Genomic DNA, 23,034 nt, shown 5'->3' on the forward strand with positions numbered 1-23,034 from the left:
ATTGTATCCTGGATGCAGACTGTTTCAGTGGTTAATCATGCAAGCAGTAAAAAGAATCCCCACTGTTTTCCCAAAGGAAGACAGATACAGGAGAATCTGCATTACCAGGAGCTTTGGTTTCCAGGTTCAAGGCTTGTTTGCTTAGATCTACATTACATATCACACATTAAAAAAAACCCCACAACCACTCAAGGTGTCTCACATTTGCATAGTGCTGGCTGTAGCAGGCAGCGTTGTCCATTCAGTGAACATGCAAAACTCCATCAGTGAAACAGCTCTTTCACACACTGGACGTGGTCACTTCTTCCTTATTGGCTTGATGAGGGTTTCTTACAGTTCAGGAAACTTTGCAATACCATATTATGTCTGGTTGTACCTACCATCATCTGCCATGTCTGGAGTACAGAGAGGAGCACTTCTGATACTGAACAACTCTCCCTCTGAAGACTTTGTTGTGGACCAGCACAGGCAACTAAACACAGACACTTCTCCTCAAGTGATGCACAATCTGACCCAGGATGGGTCTTTGCATTCCTTGGAACTCACAGTGAAACATCCTAGGCAGTGAGTGACATGCAACAGTGACCTTGCCCATCTGATACAAGGCAGCATCAGAACTTTAAACAACTAGATGCTGCGTCAAACTGTATGCCCACATGCAGCCTTTGGCAAACTCAGTAGGTTCGGTCTTCATTTCATCCTTTGCATGTGACTTGGGTGTGCAGATGAAAACAATATTTTTAAAACAATGCACAGTACAAAGAACCACATTCCAGGTGGTCACAGATCACAATGGTAAAATACATGTAAAATATAACTCATATCCAGGTCTCATGCAGACATTCACCCGAGATCATTTTGCCTCCTTCAAGGGCTTGGTTTCCTATCATGGAGGCAAGCAACTGGACAAATAGCAAATTTCTGTGACTTTTCAAGGCATACAATGAAAAGGAAAGGGCTGAGCATTAACTTAGGACCTCCATTCCACAAAGCTAAGTCCTCAACTTGCCCTCTGTCCCTTCCTCCTTTGGCTCTATCCTCTCCATCAATCTCTCCTGCTTACTGGGATACACCATACACTAGATTTGGCTTTTAAATACTAGTGCATCCCCTGGCAGGCAGAAGGAAGAAAGCAGTGAAATTAGTGTCGCCTCATCTGTATTTATTAAAATTATATATCGCACCCTTCCTCCCAAAGGAGCCCAGGGTAGTGATTTATAAAAATTATGCGACACTATATCAGCATCTCTAGAATAATGGTAATAACTATCATGCAACAGTGAGTTGTCAAAAGTGGTTAGGAAGGTCCCAAGAATAAACTTTTATCACTGAACTCAGAGTAATGACACAAAAAAAATCCCATCTGCCCTATATATTTATAGCAATATCATACAATTAAAAAAATAATATTGTGGGGGAGGGTGTTATTGTTTTTGTTTATTATTATGGTATGTATTTTATGTTTTTATATTGCAACTGTGGTCTGTGAAGGGTGTGAGCATTGTTAGGAGACTCCTATTACCTTAACAGAGCTACAATATTCAGAGAGGTATTACAGTCAATCCATTATCCTGCGAAACTCTGCGAATTGTAGCTCTCTGAGGAGAATAAGGGTCTTCGAACAACCCTCGGCACCCTTAATGAAACACAGTTCCCAGAATTCTTTGGGGAAAGCCATGGCTGTTTAAAGTGGAATGATACTGATTTAAATGCAGGTGGGGTCTAAGACTGGTAATGATTGCTGGTTGCATGAGGTTGCTTCATTAGGATAGTGCAAGGCCTTGAGATGACTACCGTATTTTTCGCTCTATAACACGCATCTGACGATAACACGCACGTAGTTTTTAGAGGAGGAAAACAAGAAAAAAATATTCTGAACGAAACAGTGGGTGCATGATTTTTATGGTTCATGCTGTGGCCACAGACATGTGATCTGATGGTGAGTTTGGGGTAGCCCAATGCAAAAATCCTGAGGATCCATGTGGATCCGTGCTTTGTAACCACGTTTTAAGTGGGGAGGGAAGGAAAAGCACTCAAGGGACAAGGAGCACGCGTGGAGAAGGAGCTTTTCGGCGAGCTGAGCAGGGAGGAGGGAGGGAAAGAGCACTGTTACTTTAAAGGTATACTTAAGGTACTTGCCCTGTGCCTGGGTTTTTTTCCATTTAACAGTTTGCCGCCTTTTCCTTCCGCTCCTTGTTTTGAGGCAGAATAGATTTGAGCAAGTGAGGAGGACTTGGATTGCAGGGGATTCACCATTAGCTGTGTAAAAGCGCTCCTCCTTGTAGCCTGAGTGATAAGCAGCCACCAGCAGCAATAGAATGGAGCACAAAAAAGTGGTAGGGGCACTAGGACCCAGACAATGCTCGAATCTATCCTGCCTGAAAACAAGCTGCTCCCTCCCAGCGGATCAGCTGAGACGCGGGGATTTGCGAAGTTTTCCCCTCTCCCTCATCCCCAGCCTTTTTTTTTTAACTTCCTGGTTTTCACTGCGTGGCTCAGAGCTCGAGGTTGGTTTTATTTTGCTGCTGGTTGCTTAAATTTTATCTTTCCTGCCGTCCCTCTGCAGCCTCATTGCTCTGTTTAGAGAGCACACGGACCTTTGCTAGCGTCTGTCCCTCCTCCCGTGTAAGCGGCTGCTGCCCGCTTTGCTGCCATGGCTCTCCTTCCCTCCCTCCTCCCCGGCTCCAGGTCGCTTTAAAGCAAGCAAAGCGAGAGCCTCGTAGAGTGTGTAAGCAGCTCCCGCTTTGCTTGACTGACGGCAGCCATGGCTCCGATCCGTGCATTCGCTCCTTAACACGCACAGGCATTTTCCCTTACTTTCTAGGAGCAAAAAAGTGCATGTTTTGGAGCGAAAACTACGGTAATTACCCCAATATGCAAAAACAGCCCAAAAAGTGAGGTCAGAGCCATTTCATTTGAAAGACAGTAGTGGAGCTAACCTTCCTTATATTCTTCTTAAAAGAATATCTTAAAGCAACAATCTAGGCTGGGTTATACAAGCTCAAGAATATGGATGTTGCTGCTGGTATTTTTAAATAATCAGCCAGTCCTTACACCTTATGAAAGTTGATGTATTGTGGATGCAACCTTTGCTAAACATGAAACTTCCTTGAGAAGAATCCAGAATCTAAGAATGTGCTTGGAGTCACAGTGTCTGTGCAACTATTGTAACCTTGTTTTCGGTGAATAGTTGTCAAAACACATTTTATAACTTATGAAGAAAAGGCTCTGGAACTTGGAAAGCCAATGCAAGTTCTTGCAAGATCATGGTCTCTGTGTGTATATATCTGCAAGGAATGGTTAATGTTAACTTCATCTTCATCTGGAATCTTCAGGGGAACCTGCCCCTGAATAAAGTGGCTGAATTTATTTTTACCCACCTGCATTTAAATCAGTATCTGCAGCCTGGTCTGTGTTTGTTGCTCCAGAAGGAGGAAACTCTCTGCTGTGCTGTCAGCCTAAGTCCATGAACGGTAGCGAACACATTCCCCTTGATTTCACAAGGGCCTGCTCTTCCCTTTTGTGGAATCCTCCACAAGTAATGGCTTTATCCAGGTTCACTTTTAAGGGCCATGGCAAAAGCGGCAAAGGATTTAGTGTAAATCAACGGCAAGATGGATTGTCCTTTTTCAAATATTTAGTGGGGCTGCAAAGATCTGGAGGCAAACTGTGGGACCTTGAGCAATGACCACATGCATAGCTCAGCAGGACTGCTATTTTTGTTTGCAAATAATTGCATCACAGAGGCAGGGAGAGAAGTTTGGCATCAAATGCTCCATCTTTTCCTGTGCATGCAGAGACTTGCCTTGGAAGCAAGCACCGATGCTTAGAAAAAGCCCAGGTGAGTGCATCTGCTCAGCTGCATGTACATCAACACCACTAGCTCAGGCCATTGATTCCCAACTCTTCCAACAGTGTGAATGGCACATCCCTTTCCATGGCATGCAGCCCTGATTTCACTGGGAAGGGCTCTGATTATGGCAGGAGAGGACACAGCTATGAGTCGCCAATGGAGGCAGTCAAAAGTCCCTAGCAGAGGAGAAATGAAAACTGTACCTGAGTCTGTATTCTGTTGAGACCCCGGAACCAGAGAATCTGTCCTCGCCGTAGCTCCATTTCAGCATGGTCGATTTCATCTAGACCCTCAGTGAACTCCTCATCATTAATATCCTCCTTGTTAATGCCATGGCCTGCCTCCTTCAGGAACTTCAGCTGATTGGTTGGAATGCTGCTGATCAACTAGAGACATACAGGACACTCAAGGTTAATTCCTCCCTGCTTTGTACAATTTTGGGTCTCAAAAAAACCAGACGCTTATCTGGTCAGCACCATAACTCTGGACAATTTTTCCATGCAATTGGGTCATGCCATCCCAAGCAGTGCTAAGCACTATCATGGCATTAAAAAAATAAAAATCTATTACTTTATTTAATTAATTTATGTTTAATCTTTTGGACAGCGTCAGGACCTCAGCCTGGCTCACAGAATAAACAACATTTTTCATATAGCCTGTGCAATTGATAAAATGACTCTTCACATGTGTGCAATTGCATTTGAAAGGACTTCACTTTCAGAGGAAGGAAACCAGGGAGAAAGGAAGAACAACAACAGTTTGCTTGAGAGAAATAGAGGGTGAGAATGTAAAGCTGGTTTGGAAAAAGGAGTAGATAACATTTCCTTCCCAAGGAAGGAATTCCTTCCCAATGACAGAATTAGAGTTACTAATGTAGATGAATTTATTCTCAATGAAAACTCCCCATGGCAGTAGAAGTGACAATCATGCCTCCTTAATTCACTCAGTTCTGTGGCAGCACAAAACTGACCATTCTCTGCTTTAAAGCCTGGGTCTTGAATTTAGACATCTAAGGTCAGGACTGGGAAAACCTGTGGCTCTCTACTTGTTGTTGGACTCCAACTCCCATCAGTCCCTGCCAGAATGGTCATTGAAAGAGGCAGACTTAACAACATCTGGAAAGCCACAGGTTCCCCATCCTTGATCTAAGCTTAAAGATTGCTATGCTTTTGGAGGTGAGTCTTGTTTTCATAAAGCACTTTCGACTATTAACAGCACCACCAAATTTTGCACCCACATAGCTCCAAAGTGTGTATGTGTGTGTACCATAACTCAGAGGTATGGCGGGTGCTAAGCCTTCCTTTAACAACATAACCATATCTTGTTCAGGCTCACCTGTCCCCAAAGCAGCTCTCCAACACCAATGAAAACACACCAGAACCATTGGCTCAAGGTGAGTCCAGAACAGCTGAAGGGCTTCCCACCAAATTCTACAATGATGATCTGTGGCATAAGAGGAAAAAGAGCATAGTCAGATCAGCTTTGGTTAAAAAAAAAAAAAAAAGAACCATGGAGGTACAGAAAGAATTGTTACCTTCCAAAACAGTACACTTTACATTTTCTTCAGGTAACTCATGGCATGTTACTAGACAAAAACATACAACAACTTGCATGTCACGTTCTAGTTAGCTACATTTGTGCAGGGTGTGCTTTGGACAAAGGACAGAAGGTGGCTTCAAATCATTTTTCAGACCTACTCAAGGGACCCTCCCTTACCTCCCATTCTTGCTTATTCACATCATAAAACTGAAAAAAATCAATTCATTTTAAAATCAATTCAAAATCAAATTAATGGCAGCCATTGGGCTAGAGTTCTGTGAGGATTACAGAAGGAGCGGGTCAGACTGTGCCTTGGCCAAAGGCCTGGTGGGGCAGCTCTGTCTTGCAGGCCCTGCGGAAAGATGTCAAGTCCCGCAGGGCCCTAGTCTCTTGTGACAGAGCATTCCACCAGATCGGAGCCACAGCCGAAAAAGCCCTGGCTCTGGTTGAGGCCAGCCTAACCTCTCTGTGGCCTGGGACCTCCAAGAGGCCAGTCTAACCTCCTGGGACATACCAGGAGAGGCGGTCCCATAGGTACGAGGGTCCTAGGCCCTATAGGGCTTTAAAGGTTAAAACCAGCACCTTAAACCTGATCCTGTACTCCACTGGGAGCCAGTGCAGCTGGTATAGCACCAGGTGAATGTGATCCAATGGCGAGGACCCCATAAGGAGTCTCACCACAGCATTCTGCACCCGCTGGAGTTTCTGGGTCAGTCTCAAGGGCAGCCCCACATAGAGTGAGTTACAGTAATCAAGTCTGGAGGTGACCGTTGCGTGGATAACTCTCGTATCCAATCATCTGTTTTCTGTTTTCACACACACTTGCGAGGTAGGCCTGTCTTGTCAGATCACTAATTCCTCAATATACAATTTATCTTCTGGATGGATTGCCCATACAAGGCTTTACTGTAGTCAGCCTCACAAAGAGCTATATGTTGTTTGGTCAAGGAGCATGCTTCAGACAACAACTTCCGACAGTGTTCCCTTTCATAGTCTCTCCCCTCCGCCTCCAGTTTTATCTCTCCATTTCCTCATGATCCCCTTCCCGCCTTAGCCAATATAATTTACCTGGGCAACAAAGGTTCCTAGCACCACTGAGCAGAAGATGGGGTTCCGGAAAATGGCCTCAAAGACATTCCGCTCACCGTGGATCTTGCGAGCATTGATCTCATTGAAAAGTTGCATCATGACAAAAGTGTTGAAGACGATGGTGTAGTGTTCAGTGGGTGGGGAGTGGAGGGGGACGTTCCGGCCACTGTCAATATCAAAAAATTTCTCACCTAGCAGAAGAAGAATTTGAAGAGAAAATGATAAGAATAACAACAATCCTTCCCTTACACACAGACAACAGAGATTATGATGTGATTATACAACACAGTAGAGAACACAATCCCCAAACCAGGGTTAACTGCAAACATATATTGCGTGCCATTAAGCAACTCATTCTCTGAACAGCACAGGCTCGTTCTTCCAGCACACAAAGTAGCTTCCAGAGAATTCAAGGATAATGCACAACTTGCAGCAAGACTCCCTAGGTAGAAATACACAAGCAACAGAAAGACCCAAAATATGAAAATATGCTATACTGTACTGAAGAACCATATACAGAAGGGAATAAACACTGATATACATAAGACAAAAAGCAATATACACACCCAATGGAACACTGTTTTGCCTAATATTAGACTGTTTTAATGGCCAATAAAGGATCTTGTTGATGCATATGAAGAATTTGGATTCATTCCCTAAGAAGACGGTTGAAAATATTTCTTCCCAAGAACTCAACATTGCTGGGATATGTCTGAAAAAGACTCATTTGGCAAAGCAGGCTAATAACGGGTGTTCGATCAAGAATGTGTATTGCCTATTGTGTGTATCCATTTTCACTTCGTTCTCTATAGGCTTGTTTGGTACATTTTCATATTTGGGGACTTTCTGTTGCTTGTGTATTTCTGTTTTCCTGAGAATTTCACCTTTCATTAAAAAACAAGTCCAAAATCCAAGCTAGGCTTCTAGCCCTCATGAGTGTGGGACAAATATAATGTGACATTAGTGTCTCCAGGAAAACAGGGTATCAAAAGATAGGGACTGCCCATCTGCAGAAGCAACCATGTGGGGTGGCACCATTCTGAGAGAGCCTGCTGCAATTCTGTAAACACCCTGCAGTTACGAAGGAAGTGCACAGAGGCAACACAGTAGCTCATTGGCTGTGTATGCCAAGGGACATGCTCTTCAGCCTTCTTAAACCCGACCAGCCAACTGGAACGTAGACACTAATCATGGAACTAAGAAAATGCATCAAACCATAGTTCAAAATAAACTATGGTTCAATGTGCAAGGGCTCGCTGCTCAAACCATGAGCATAGGTTTAGATGACATGACAACCCAGACTCTGGCTTGTTTTTTCTGTGGCACAGCAGGAACGAGGAATTGAGCGTGGTGGGAATAGTTTTTTTAAAATTATGGTTTAATATGAGGTGCATATCAGGCCAATGAATACAGAAAGTGAGACATCTATTCTTGTCTTGATTCCCTGTCCTTCCACATTACTTGTACTTGCCAAAGTCTGCATTCTGCAAAGTCTCAGATATTGGCAACAGGATGATACAAACCAGACCCATGCACACAAAAAGGACGGTGCAATTTGCATTAACGTCTTCTCAGGGCAGACTGAGGGTTGTATTTGGAATGAGGATTGTCAGTCCTAGATAAGGAGCTGCTGGAAAATTAGACAGCTCCCTTTATGAGACTGAAGCCAAAAGAAGTCCAATTAACTTGTACTTGAACCTGTCCAAATTTAAATACATCACTTGAAGGAAAAACCAATGTAAAACAGCTTTTAAAAGGCAAAAGAAAAGCTAAATTGTGTTGATGAAAGGCATAATTTCCTAGATTAAAGCTCTTCCCTTGGCCAAGGTTTAAATGTATTGGTCATATAGTCTCCAGAGAGGCTCTCTTTTCCTGACAGACTGTGTCAAAGCTGCACAACAGCCAGAAATTCAGCACATGCAATGGTCTTCATTATGACTTTTGCATGGAATTTCTGCCTTTGAACCCTGCAAGATCATACATAGAAGTTGTTCCTGGCACTGGCGTACAAAGGGGGGCAGAGGGAACATGCCACACCAGGTACCATCCCAACCACCCTCCGGGATGCGTGCTGCACCATCTCAGGATATGCACTACGCCCCCGTGGGCAATGTGCCATGCCCCCGCGGGCAACGTGCCATGCCCCCGCGGGCAATGTGCCATGCCCCCGCCTGTGCTCTTCTCTGGGGGCTGCAGCATGTTGCTCCACCACTGGCTCCTGGCAGTCTACATCATAGATGGGAGAGTAGCCAGCTATCAGAATCAGCTGCATGAACAGTTTCATTTTATTGAAAGAGAAGCCTTATTTGAAAACTTTCCTGTATGCTAAGCCACTCAACCAACGGCTACCATAGAATTATTATAAATGATAACTGCCAGCTAAACTGAGGGCCCACAATTTTTTTCGGTGGAGGGAAGAAGGAAAGTATGGCAGGGCAGATATAGGGAAATGAGAACCTTGATTTCCAAGACCCAACATAATGGTTTCATGTCTTGCTAAAGGCTGCAAGTTCCATCTTTGACTCTCACCAGCAAAGAGCAGTGTGAAAATAATGGTGAGCTGGTACACAGCATGCCCTAGGATGTTCTTCATCATGGTGCGGGAAATGAGTGGCTTGTTGCGGCCATATGGCTTGCGCAAGAGCAAGGATTCGGTTGGGGGTTCTGTGGCAAGGGCTAACGAAGCAAAGGTATCCATGATCAAGTTGACCCACAACATCTGGACAGCCTTCAGAGGAGAGTCCTGCAAAGGGAGAAGCATCCATCAGAAAGGAGTGCATTTCATTTCTGGTCCAGGACTATGCCTCCCCACTCCCCCAACTGCTCACCTGGAGCTGACAGGGAACAAGTTCAAACTCTTAACCCACTAGTATAATCATCCAGGGATGGTCAAGTTGGAAGCCCAAGAATACTAATGCTACAACTATAGTGTTATTGTTGCAGAGATGTTTCAGTAGGCAATGACAGCAAATTTTCCAAGTGCTTCCATGCTGCAATAATCTCTACAAATGTATGGAGCTGAGGATGGCAACCTTTTGGTCCTCCAGGACTCCAACTGCCATTAGTCCCAGGCAGCATGGCCAACGTTCAGGGATGATGGGAGTTGTAGTCCAGCAACATCTGTAGGCTGCGGTTTCTCCATCCCTTGGTACTGAGGACAGGTCATTGCTAGCTATGAGCTGCAATAGCCATCTAGATCTTCTGTTTTATGGGTCATTATACCTCTGATTACCAGAAGCTGATGACAAACAAGGGATTGCTCCCTTCATCAGCTTTGAGACCTGCCAGGAGCATCCAGTTGGCCACTGTTGGAAATGCTAGATGGATCTTTGGGCTGGATCCAACAAGGAACTGGCTACCTTTGAAATCTAACCCAACCATCTCTGTAACACAGGTCTTTACACGCTGCCCTGCATCAAGACATTGTGAAATTCAAAGCTCCAAAACAAAAGAGGCCATGCAGAGCTAGGAATGGCATTTAGAATGGCTAGATCCAAGACACCTCAATTGTTCCAAACATTAAGCTATAGTTAAAACCCCTCCCTGTTTGACTGATGTTACCTGCGTGATACAAGCGCCCGTGAAAGCCACAATCACAGCCACCACGTTGACCGTAAGTTGGAACTGCAGAAATTTGGAGATGCTGTCGTACACGTTGCGGCCCCACATCACCGCCTTGACTATGCTTGTAAAGTTGTCATCTGTCAGGATGATATCCGAGGCCTCTTTAGCCACATCTGTGCCAGCAATGCCCTGAGGGAGAGAAAATGAGGAGGAGGAGATCAAGCTGGCAAGAGGTCGTCGTTCTGCTGCTACGACTGGTTCTCCACAGAGATAGGCTTGTGCTCAAAATGGCAGGCACCTTCCAGTTTCAGATGAGGGCCATGAGATTGCAGAAGAATTAGATGGCTAATCCCATAATCCCGCCCCCCCCCAAAAAAAACCATGGATGAGTTAACTGATTGGCCTATAGGAAATACAAGGCCCTTTGAAACATAAAATACTCCCTCTCTTTCTGAAGTTCAGAGTTGAGTGTCAGCTCTTATGTATCAAAAATGGGACCATCCATGCAGAAGAGGAAGGCCTCAGAGAACCTCACAATTGGCAGGGTGTGTGTGTGTATAAACACCTGCTAAGTTTAAGGGAGGGGAGGCTTGAAACAGCCCATGGAGGACTCAGCAATGGGCATATAATTCTATTACAGGCAGGGAAGCACACAAAACTGGGTGGCAGGGGGAAATGGTGGATCATAGAGGAGGGTATGGAACATGGCAACATTTTGCTGCAGATTCCACTGGTGATTTTGATTGTCCCCCTTTGCAACACCAAAAGTGTGATAGAAACCTAGGCAGTAACTCTCTGCTCAGACTCCTCCTGCACCTCAGTGAAGAACCATGGCAGCAGATCAAGCAGGCAATTAGGCTTATTGCAAAACTCCATTACAGACACACGGTGGCAGTCAGTTACTACAGAATCTGCCGCTGCCAGAACAATCCCAGCAAGCTTCAGAAGTATTAAGCAGGTATCCTGTGGTGACCAATTTTTCCTAATGCTTGCCTGCTGTGTCCTACTGAGCCCAGGAATTGTGAGATTCTGTCCTGAGCTGTAACATTCCTGACTTCTGCAAAGTGCAAAAACTGAAACAGAAAATAGAGCAGAATAAAAACAGAGCTTTAACATACACACGGCTTATCAGATCCATTATGCCAAGGCACACACAAGCAAATCACTAACCCCACGTGCTGCTGCATTTGGTTTCCAACACACCAATTAGTCCATACCATAGCAAATCCCACGTCTGCTTTCTTCAAGGCTGGGCCGTCATTGGTGCCATCCCCAGTCACAGCCACCACCTGCCTCCGTTCTCCAACGGTACTGTCAATAATTCCTGAAAGATGGTAGGAACGTCAGTAGAGGGCAGGCACAGAGGGACCCAAACTGGCAGCAAAGCATCCAGCGGCAACGCAACGGGTCATTTTCCAAAAGCAATTTAGGCTGTGGTGGTTACAGCTTAGGGCCAATGATACCAAAAGGGCAGCCTCTTCCCATATGAGGCTATCCACCAAAGATCACCGGGGAGACCCTTTCACACATGCCACTAAGTATAGTTGGCAAGGATATATTTTATTTTGGGGTGCCTAGACTGTGGAACTCTCTGCCTCCAGAAGCTTTGTGTGGCTTCCCCTTTGCCAATGTTTCACTGTCAGCTGAAGACTTTACTGTTTCGGCAAGTGTTCAGTCTGCCTGCTGATGAAGAAAAAGGGGTTTTCTAAGCTCAGCTGGTTAGAGCAGAGCTTTCCAAACTGTGTGCCGCGACACGTTAGTGTGTCGGCTGCAGTGTGTAGGTGTGTTGTGTGAACGCTCCCCGCGCTCCTGGACAGGGGTTAATTTAACCTCTGACTTGCTAGTAAAACGGAATTACTGTGTCGCAAAATGATGCATGCCTAAAAAGTGTGTCATGAGAAGTTTGGAAAAGTCTGGGTTAGAACACTGTATTGATAACGCCAAGGTTGCAGGTTTGAGCCCTGTATGGGACAGCAGCATATTGCAAGGGGTTGGACTAGACAATTCTCAGGGTCCCTTCCAACTCTACAATTCCATGATTCTATTTCTCTTAATTTTTTTAATTGTTATTTAACTACTTTTGGTTGTGAAAGCTGCATTGAGTATTTCTTTCCCAGACTGGAATGGCAGGATATAATTTTCCAAGCAAAGGTCTGATTCACGCATGCAGGTTAAAGGCAAATGCACAGAATGCTGCTATAGGGAGCTGCAAATTCTGGGCTCTGCCCCCTCTATTCTCTTCCCCCTCCCAATTTCTGGAGGACATTTTTTTAGAGGGAAAGTTCTGTCACCTCAGAAGTCCTTACCTTTCACAAGCGTGTGTTTATCTGTGGGTGAAGATCGTGCCAGGACCCGTAGCTTGGGCCAAATCTTATCCAGTTGCTCTTGTTCCACCTGCAAGACAAAACCACAATCTCACCAATTGGCCTGGAACAGGAGCTTGAGAACTGCTTTCCTCTTTCCTCCTACCTGGAAGTTCTGAGAACTCACAAGTGACACTTGCTTATCTAAAGGCAAACTAATATAATTTCACAATCCAAGGGGTTGCATCAGCCATTCATGTGGGTAAAAACCCATTCTGTCCATGCTAACATGGATCTCATATAAAGCATGAGAAGGTTGAGGTTGGATGGCCACCTATCATGGATGCTTCAATTCTCTGATTCTATCCTGAGCAAAACCAGCCAGCTTTCTGTATTTATAAGTGGCTGGAGTCAGCTCTGATGCAAAGCAGGAGGCTGTAGAAAATACCTGTAGTATTAAAAGCAAGCATGGGCAGAGAAAAGCCCTCTCTATAGCTGCATTCTAGCCTTGCCAAGCCTGCACTTCAGAGCTAAGAGTTTCCTTCTCAGGAGCTTGAAAAAGCTCATTATTCCCCAGAGATCACAGAATGAATGTGTTACACAGAATGAGGCACGTTTCAGAAGCTGTCAAGTGGGGAGTGGTCCTCTAAATAAACTGACCGGGCCCCTGAGTGGCTTCTACCCCACCCTGTTCCCTCAATCCCTTATTCCTCTCACCTCTCCTTTCTCATTGCGGATCAGCCGGTTGAATTCCTTCCCTTCCAAGCACAGGAAGTCCTCCCCAGGTAGCAAGATGCCACACTTGGTTGCAATGGCACGGGCTGTGTTGATGTTGTCACCTGTAACCATCCGGACGGTAATACCAGCGCGCTGGCACTTCAGGATTGCATCAGGCACCTGTAGGAAAGCCATGAGATAACAGAGTCAGGAAGCCAGGCATGCATGAGGCAGCGGGAAATCATGGATAAAGCCTGAAGAGGGAGCGGGGATGGTGGGGAACAACAACTATAAGCTAACAGGCAACTCATTACCTGAGTCTAGATCCTTATGTAGTCAAAATGATACATCTGTGCTCAGGAGGGAATCAGCAGGCTCAGGGTGAAAAACCCAGGTTTGCAGAAGTAGGAAAAAATAGGAAGAAACCTTAACTGTGGAAGCCCCACCACCTCAACAACATGGTAATTGTTTTAAGCAGGCTCAGTGGCCACAGAATGCAGACAGTGAGGGGGAATGGAAAATCAGGGGAGGGAGGAGATTGGAATGGAGTATCCTGAAAGACGGGCTAGTGGGTTGGCTGGAATGCTGAACAGGAACACTTCACTCTGCAACATTTTGTTCCAAGTTTCACTTGTGCTTTTATGTCCATATGTTCCAGACAACACTGCAATGCAACTGCTCCAAACATAGGTCATTAAAAAAAAAAGCAACAAATATTTGTTTAAAGATGTATCCTGTTCAAGTCTTTCCACTGGACTTTCAACACAGTAACAGAAAAAGTTACAGAGTTATCTTCAGATTTTGTCTCTAAAAAAGCAGCTCCTTTTGGCTGTAGTCTTGGGGAACCTTCTCCCTGCCTTACAGGCCTCCTCCACCTGGCCTAGGAGGGCAGGGCGCATGAATGGAACCTTGGGTTGGAGTATTACTTAGTTGGGCTTGTTGTTATTATTACCCCAATTATTTAAAATTGTTTGAACTTTATTTATTTTAACAATTTAAAATGGTTTTAACTTTAAATGACCCGATTATGGATGATGAGGCTTCCAATTAGTTTCTGGACCCAATTCAAAGTGTTGGTTTTGACCTATAAACTCTAAACAGCTCAGGGCCGCAATGCCTCAAAGACCACCTCTCTCCATAGGAACCAATCTGGACCCTCCGATCATCATCCGAGGCCCTTCTTTGTGTGACTAAAAATAAGAGATTGCCTTCCACTTAGTCAAAAATAAAAGGAACTAAGAGGAAATTGCCATGAACTGCAAGCTGAAAGTGCTCTGATAAAGGGTTGTCTTCGTACCTTCGTACATGACAGATCCCCTACTGCTGGAACTGTACAAAACCTAAACATAAGCTGTCATTTATTTGTTACTTGAATACATTTAGATCACAACCTTCCTCCCAAAGGAACCCAGGGTGGTCCATGCATGATGACCTTTCTCTCACACAAACATGCATTTCACTGTATGTAGGTACAAATCTGTGTGCTGAGAGTTGGAGCCAATTGTGGCATCTCAGAAAATGCACGGTTCGTAGCCAGGCAACAAGTTTTTTTCTGAGCATTTTCTGGAATAGGCACAATTTCTTGCCTCTAGGGAGACATAAACTTGTTGCGCCACACCCCCCAAATGACGCAGCATCGCTTGGGAACCTCTGGCGCCACAATGTGGGCGGGCGAGAGGGATTTTTTTTACCACTCACCTGCTATGGGACAGCAAAGTAGTGGCAGGCCAGCCTCCCTCCTTGCCCTGCAACACTGATTTCATTGCTGCATCCCTGCTCTAATAGGCTTTATCTTGTACCGAGCAAGCCTGAGCAGGGAGGGAGGGAGGGAGACATTACTAAGGCACCAGCAAATTGAATCACCGCCTCCAGAGCTACTGCACGCAGGGCATCTGCAAAGCCATTTCCAACCCCAGATAATTCAACATCTAATTAAGGAAAGACACATGCAGGGGGCCAGCGCTGAAATGTAATCAAGAGGTAGGCCTGGGATGGTTGATTCTGTTAGGTCAGTTGTCTGCTTGTCACCACCATAGTAAGCTGTGAGAGAAAACAGTGTGTGGGAGGTGGGGAGAAGCAGGCCGAGGAGGCGGGTGCTGGATGCTCAAAAACGTGTCCCTTCCCTCAGCAGCCTTCATTCCCTGTCAGAATCCCTGCAGTTGTTTCTGTGCGGAATTTGTAAATTAAAATTGCCTCATTCAGGATGAGGCAGGGTTCCTGGGCCCTTCTGTAATTGCTTGGAATACAGAATTAAGATATTTGCCACACCTCCCGTAGCACCGTGACTGGAAAAGCAGGGTGTGCCAAAATTCCCTCTTCCAGGCAATTCCTAACTCAGCTGTCAACTTCTGCAACAACTGCACAGTAGGGTAGCATTCAACAGGTGCAGCTTCCCCCCCCCATTAATGTGACTCCGGGGAGGACAAAGCTGTACCTCATGACTTTCTCATTGCTCTGTAGCTGCCAGAATCTCACAGGGACCTTTTCTTCACACTACTAACCTTATTGAAAACACAGCATCCCAGCGGCTTCTGGGCTGTATCCAGAATTCTCTGTGCACTTGCACAACAGAGGATGGGCAAGTTTTGATGTCGAGCAAAAGAGGAATACAGCTGTGCTGGCAGAAATGTGCTGCATAACGAAGTATGCAATCTATTGTTCCACAAAGTTACCAGTAAACTGGTTACCCAGCCTCTTGCACAACAACATTCTGCTGGTGCAAAATATTTTGCCATTGGAAAATGCATGCCACTAAGTGAGTTTAATTTAGCGCTACATTGGATTCAACCCACTGACTGTAAATGGGAAATACAGTTATCTTCAAACTCTGGCAGAGAGTGAGGCAGGACCGTGATGGCAGCAGTCAGAAAGTTTATGGGACTAAGGCACTTAAAAGCAGATGAGCAGGAGCAGATAAATAAGAAGCCAGGTCTGAAGTTCAGTAAATCGGATGGACCCATAAGAAAGCAGTGCACAGGACTCAAGAAAAAGCAGAGCCATGGCAAAGATAGGAAGTGACAGCAGGAAAGAAGAGGGGGCGGAAAGGGCAAAGGAGTCCAATATACTGAAAGTCTGAATTGGTGATTAAAGTAACAGTGACAAATGGGGAAAAGTGGCAAAGTGGATGTTAGAGAAGAGGCCCAGTTTAAAAGTCACTGGTTTGCACAAGACCCATTCAAGGGAACAAGCATCAGAAGAGGAAACAAAGCTGGGTCTGAAGGAAATAAATCTTGAAAACAGCTGGGACCAAATGAGAGTCAACATGACGAAAGAATATGATTCAGGGGAAAGAAGTGATTTGTCTCCTCCTTGCGCTAGGTAAAAATCAAAGAGAGCCATGCTGGTACCTCCGGCCGAACAGGGTCCTCAATGCCAACCACAGTGATGCAGGTAAGGTCAGACAGGATCTCGTTTTCCGTATCCCAGTCAGGCTCAACTCCAGCAGGGAAATCCCGATAGGCCAGGCAAATGGTACGCAGCCCCTGACAAGCCATTGGCTCAATCACTTTCTTCACCATCTCATCCCGATCCTTCACCTTAAATATTCTGGATTCCCCATTCTTGTCCAAGATCTTTGTGCATCTGCATCAGAGGTAGGATGGGGAGAAACAGAAGGAATAATAAGCATATATTCCAGAAGCTGTATTCATGCAAGCAAGGGCAAAGAGCTTTAGGGACGTGGTCCAAAGGGATTGTGCCTTAGTGAGGCATGGATTATACACTATTTTACATACAGGAGTACATTATCTACTTTCTCCTTCCCAGAATAACAATGAGAAGAGTTGTGCTGGAAAGTCTGTACTGCTGCCCATTCCTAACTTGAGCCTTAACCTAGCTTTAACTTACAAGACTGTCCACAAACTAAGGACCTGTTGAACTTCAGCAACTATATTAATGGGACAGAGATACCAAATACATTGTGATGCATATTTTGTTTGTGTAATAAGACACTTTCGTAGCCACCTGGAGAAGACCAAGAGGTCTACATCCATTTGCTGTAGAGGTTGGGGGGAAAGATGGCTCTATTATTTTTATTATTTTATCTATTAAATTTATATCCCCACCCTTCCTCCCAAAGAAGCCTAGGGTAGCAAACAACAAGCGATAAAACAATAAATAAAACAATCCCAGTACAGATGTAGACAAGAAAGAAAGTGAGAGGTGTCTCATGTCTAGAGCAGAGCTGAGTCTTTCTCTTGGAGAATGCCCCCCCACCAGTGGACTGGACCATTGACTGGACAAGTTGGGATAAATAGAAGGGAATTGAGTAGGTGATTTTTAGGCATGCTTTGGGGACCTACAGAGTTTCCAGCACCTCAATCACGGCTACAGGACAATGTGGTGTAGTTTGTGTTGGACCAGGACCTGGGAGATCAGGATTCGAATCCCCATTCAGTCACTGGATGAACTTGGGCCAGCCATTGTCTCTTAGCCTACCTCACAGGGTTGTTGTGAGGAAAAATGAGGAAGGGGAAACCATGTATGCTGCTATCTTGAGCTCCTTGGAAGAAAGGTGGGATAGAAATCAAATAAATAAATAGAATAGAACACAGGCCTCATTCTGCCCCTACATGCATGACTATCCTCTTTTTGAACACAGTGACTTTGACAGGCTATGAATGGGCAGCGGGTATGATCTTCAATGGTAAAAACATGGAAAGGAAATACCATTTTGTGGGCACAATAGGAGAGAGTGAATAACTGTTGGAAAGCAGTTTCTTTTATAACTAGCACGCATCACTGAATATTCCTTAACCCATGAAACTACTTGAATCGTTAGTATCTTGCCACTTCAAAAACCCAGAGGAGGTTCAATGGTTAAGGACTCCACTTATGGCATACTGCTAGGCCGACATAAGCAGCAAAAAGAAAGAGACTATGAAATTATGCAATTGGGTTGGAATAAATGACTCTCATGGTCCCTCCCAACTCTACAGTTCTATGACTCCTTGCAGTGGCATGAGCGAGTAAGAGAGAACCTCTGTTACAAAAACCAAGGAAACATTAAAAAAATAAGGCACCTATAAACTGTGTTGAAATCCAAGTAATTAATGTGTAGCGTGGAACCACAGAGAAGATATCTCCTACTTCAAAACCCATGAGTTTGTTTGATCCTAAGTCAACCTTAATTCTGATGTTCCTTTGATGAAAATGGATACAGATATACGTGTTCTTTTTATTATTCCAGACTGCAGCACCGAATTAACCATTATGACAGGGATGCTCAGTTTTGGGTGTGAGTTTGGTACCTGCTTTATCCTTACCAGTGTTTATGACACTGGCCAACATTTAACACAGAGTAGTAAAGATGGGTGAAATGTGCCCATCTCAGTTTGGACTGGGCTGGGTTTTTTCAAGCTTTTTTTAGCAAAAGAGAATTCTTGGAAAACAGTAGACCATCCTTACGATTCTGTGAAGCTCACCAAGACCTAGCATCTGGGAGAACCTCCATCATCGCCAACTTTCTTTCATCCTCCCCCTCCCTCGTTTGTTAAGATGGGCTGAACATAAGGAGGGAAAACAGCAGCCTAGATAGTTGACTCAAGCTTTTCTTCGAAGCTCAAACCAGACATGATGTCACTCACACAATTATCAGTTCTGTTAATGTGTGAGTGTTGCTTTTTTTAATCAAGTAAGTAGCAGGTGTAGGGGGGCTAATCTGAATCAGGATGCTAGTGTATGTGTATGTAGTGGCTAACCCTGGGACCCTACTGCGGTCCTATTCTGAACGAAGACCTCCTACAGTTTCCAATGGAAAGAGGCCCCAGCTCCAATCTGGGACTGTTGTGGAGGAGAGGAGGGTTACCTTCTGAACTCTAATCTGGATTGGGTCCCCTGCTCTTGCTGTTTACTTTTAAAAAACCCATTCCTGTAACTGTTAATTGTGGGAATGAAATCATGCCTATTTTGGCTTTTAAATGTCCAGCTTTCTGCAATAAAGGCCCCTGAGTCTGCCTAGATATTCCATTGCCAGCGGGAACTCTGGGAACAGTGGTAAAGAAGGGAAATGGAAAACAACAAGAAAAGTCCTATAGAAGCTTAAAGACTAACAAATCTATTACAGCACAAGCTTTCCTGGATGACAGACTCTTTGCTGTTTCTTTGCATGCACAGTTACCCTTCTGGAATATGGCAGAAAGAATCACCAGAGTCCCCAACAGAGCCATTAGGAGAGAAGTTAGTTACTTGCGCAGGAGGATCTCAGAGGCTCCTTTGCTGTACATGCGGAAGCTCCCATCTGGATTCTTCAGCACCGTGCTCATGGATTTGCGGACTGAGTTGAAGGTGTACACCTTGTAGAGTTTTTCCTCTGGCACCTCATTGCGGACAGCTTGATAATCCTGCTTCAGGTCCAGCACAAAACCCAGAAGCGCACATTCTGTCTTGTTTCCAACTTGACGTGGGAGGCCCCCTTCTTTCTCTGGTGGCTAGATTTCCCAAAACAAGTGTCAGGTGATAAACTAATGGCAAATCACATCTAAACAGCCATGGCCACTTGCACCCTATCTGAATCAGGTGACTGGTATGCACAGAACAGGAAGGGAAAGCCAGTGAGGCTTAGTGGGTACAGCACTGGACTTGGACCAGGGAGCTGTGGGTTCAAATCCCTACTCAGTCATGAAGCTGCCTGGGTGAACCTAATCTCGTTGCTGTCCTTGAGCGCAACCACCTCAGAGGGAGAATAAAATTGCAATGTGGGGATTGGGGGAGAGGATTAAATCAAATATATGCAGCTATCATATGAAGAACCCTTTTGGATCAGAATCCCCCCTCTCCAGCCTGGCTGTGATCCTGGTAATTATCAGCCCCTTTAGCTCATGCTATTTGCATTAAACAAAAAACCAAAAACCATGCATGCTAATGCAAAGAGGAGTTTAACTTTCTGTCTGGTTTGGCCCTAACTCCGAGCTCCTTGGAGCAAAGAGGCAACAATATGCAATGAAAAACATTTGGATTTGTCCATGGTGGGTTCCTGTCACTAGAAGAGAATTTCAGAGGTAAAAACGACGAAAATCCAAAGTGAGCTAGCTAGATGGCTGTTATTTTTATCTTTCAGAAGTCAAAGCCTTAATCTCTTTAGGCTTCAGTTTCTATCTGTGAGAAAGGGATATTAGCAGAATTTCCTTACCTGTCAGATTTGTGAAGCAGAGACCTCTTCTGATCTCAGACTGACTGGTGGGTATTCAGATTTCTCCTTGTCAGTCCCAGATCAGAGGAGCCAACTGCACAGTACTTCCCTACCTCACTGGAGAGTTTCGAAGGTTTATGTATATTAGACATTTCAAAAAGAGCTTCATATGCTATTTTTTTTCCAGACACGAAAATTACTTTCATGTTTGAGAAAAAAGTGCATTTTGTTAACACATGAAAGGCACGGTGTGTTTTTCTGCTGCAAGCAGCCAGTACATGTAACAGGGATCCAAGTCTGAGAACAGAGATCCCAGCAGACGTTGCTTTTCCCTACACAGAGATTAATCCTGTTGGAAGTGAGACCGACCGACCGTAAGTTAGTGACAAGTGTCCTGCTCTCCTCCCTACAAACCTATTGAGGCTCTTCTGTTCTTCGGTAAATATGCTGCAGATCAGTGTGACAGCTGATAGTGTTGGTTCACAGATTCACCCAGGTAAAAGAACATTGATGGGGAGAGCATTTGCAGCAGAGGCTGTTGCATCCCTCCATCAAATTAAAAAGCAGGCACAGTCCACTGTGAGCTTGATGCAGCTTGTTCAAGCTCCTCCTCTGTCCATCTGCCACTCAAAAGAACACACTTTGGGGTAGGGATGGGACAGCAGGTGACAGAGGGCTGCCTCAAAGATGAGAGAGCCCTGCCTGCCTCACTCCTTTCCCTGACTGTTTATAAAGTGAAGATGTTTATTTTATTTAGGAAGATTAATAAAACAGCTTTCTAAGCTCTCTTGTAAGACGATGCCAGCATGGTGAAGCTCACAGCATCTTTTCCCACTGTGGGTCAGAGGGATTGCAGTTCAACCTCTGGGATCTTCAGGAGAAAATGGCACTGGTAGCATCATTACACAGAAAGCACCTTCACTTATCAGGAAGGAGAAGAAGCTTGGTTAGGCTTTCCTTTGACAGAGCTGCTTTCTCCATCTGTGGCCCCATCCTGGTTCCCAAAAGAGATCCCCCTCACCTCAGAAACATGGTTGTAGGCAGCAGAAGGAAGTGGGCATTTTCAAGCATTCTTCTGAACACTAAAGATATGCTTGAAGAGAACAGATTTAATTGTGGGACAAGCACAAGAATGCTTGTCCATCTTTTGGTTCTGTGGTGGAAGGAGAGAGCATGTGTGCATCGCTGCATGCGTGTTGCACACAGGCACAAATGGAAAGGAAAAGATAACATCAATGAAGTTCACAAGCGCCTGGGCTTGTGCATGGAGTGCCTGCTGCACACTATGCTTTATACACGTGGGGAAGAAGTGTGTGTGCACCAATCCTTCCACCACAGAATGGCAATCTTCAGGTGGATGAAAGGTCCTACTAAACTCCTCTCCTTGGTGAACTAGATGAAGGGTGGCAATGCTAGCTCCTTCACAAAGCCAGGACTTACCAAGATTTTAGAGGTGTAAGCAGAATTTATTGCAACGCCGTTGATGATGAGGTCCAGAGTCTTGGGCAGGATGGCTTCTGGGTCAGGGATCTGTCTGTAGTGGGTGTCCCCCACATAAGCTTGGACCACAGTCATACGGTTCATGGTGAGAGTACCTGTCTTGTCTGAGCAGATAGCAGTGGCGTTGCCCATTGTCTCGCAAGCATCCAAGTGCCTAACCAGATTGTTATCTTTCATCATTTTCTGTGCAAGGGAAACACAGGAATCACTAAGAAGGGTTATGGAGACTCAATGGCAAAGAGGCCGACTAATGCAAGATGCTGTCCTCTTTCTGCATGGCCTGCAAAATGGAGCTGTTCTGACAGGCCTTTGGTTGGGGCCCAGTCTGACCCCCTCTCTTTTTTTGTTATAATACCCAGTATGTAAGTGGCCTCCCTAACCCTTTCCACCAGCTCATATAAGACCAGCACAAACAGTTGGGCCTGGTGAGCACTCAATGCTCCCATCCTCTATAGTTATAGTTATAATCCATGGGTTGCCATCTGATTTTATTCTGCTCCAAATTTTGTGATTGTGTGATTTATGTTTTTAATGTATCATACTTTGATGTTAGCCTCCCTGAGCCCGGTCCTGGCCAGGGAGGGCGGTGTATAAATGAAATTTATTATTATTATTATTATTAAGCATGAAAGAAATCAAAGTAGGGGAGAGGAAACAAATCTTGCAAATCTACCTCTTTGGGAAATAGTTGTAACTAAACAACCTTGCAGTGATGCGCCGAACAATATTATTCTTAAATGCCACATTAGAGTACAAATGAGAGAGAGATGAACAGACCTCACATCTATCTTAGTTTCTATCTAAGCATTTGGTGTAAGAAGTGGAGGCCGGCTCGAGTTGAGGTCTTTAAGCAGAGGCTTGACATCCATATGTCAGGAGTGCTCTGATGGTGTTTCCTGCTTGGCAGGGGGTTGGACTCGATGGCCCTTGTGGTCTCTTCCAACTCTATGATTCTATGATTCTATGAGTACTGTATTTTTCGCTCCATAAGGCGCACCTGGCCATAAGGCACACCTACTTTTTTTGGGGGGGGGGATTCAAGAAAAAAAATTATTTAAAGGGAGCGCTGAGCAGAGCCTATATGCATCCCAGGCTCTGCTCAGTGCTCCCTTTCATGAGCCGCGAAGAGTGTGTGTGCAGCGCTTGAAGGCTTTTCCCTGAGGAGCCACACACACACTCCGCGCACCTCTTTAAAGGGATAGCCGTGCAAAGCCTCCCCAAGGCTTGTGGGGCTGGTGGGGGAATCCCGGCTCCCCCCCCCAGCCCCAGGGACCACACATTCGCTTCATAAGATGCACAGACATTTCCCCTTAGATTTTAAAAAGGGAAAAATTGCATCT

The 23,034-nt window shown here is 45.0% G+C and overlaps 1 protein-coding gene across 8 annotated transcripts in view; it reads right to left on the reverse strand.

Annotated features, from left to right (window-relative positions):
- Positions 1 to 23,034, reverse strand: part of ATP2B4 (ATPase plasma membrane Ca2+ transporting 4) — a 166,996-nt gene that overhangs the window by 19,689 nt on the left and 124,273 nt on the right. For all 8 annotated transcript variants that reach the window (XM_079982350.1, XM_079982346.1, XM_079982353.1 and 5 more), the window contains 11 exons: positions 21,635 to 21,877; positions 19,252 to 19,493; positions 16,413 to 16,647; positions 13,066 to 13,245; positions 12,352 to 12,439; positions 11,263 to 11,369; positions 10,043 to 10,234; positions 9,011 to 9,224; positions 6,461 to 6,672; positions 5,189 to 5,296; positions 4,057 to 4,239 (listed from right to left, as the gene is read on the reverse strand). In XM_079982350.1, the coding sequence (XP_079838476.1) occupies positions 4,057 to 4,239; positions 5,189 to 5,296; positions 6,461 to 6,672; positions 9,011 to 9,224; positions 10,043 to 10,234; positions 11,263 to 11,369; positions 12,352 to 12,439; positions 13,066 to 13,245; positions 16,413 to 16,647; positions 19,252 to 19,493; positions 21,635 to 21,877 (2,004 nt within the window). The remainder of the gene's footprint in view (positions 1 to 4,056; positions 4,240 to 5,188; positions 5,297 to 6,460; positions 6,673 to 9,010; positions 9,225 to 10,042; positions 10,235 to 11,262; positions 11,370 to 12,351; positions 12,440 to 13,065; positions 13,246 to 16,412; positions 16,648 to 19,251; positions 19,494 to 21,634; positions 21,878 to 23,034) is intronic.

This window comes from Podarcis cretensis (assembly GCF_951804945.1).
Source record: "Podarcis cretensis genome assembly, chromosome: 6".
Taxonomy (NCBI): Eukaryota; Metazoa; Chordata; class Lepidosauria; order Squamata; family Lacertidae; genus Podarcis; species Podarcis cretensis.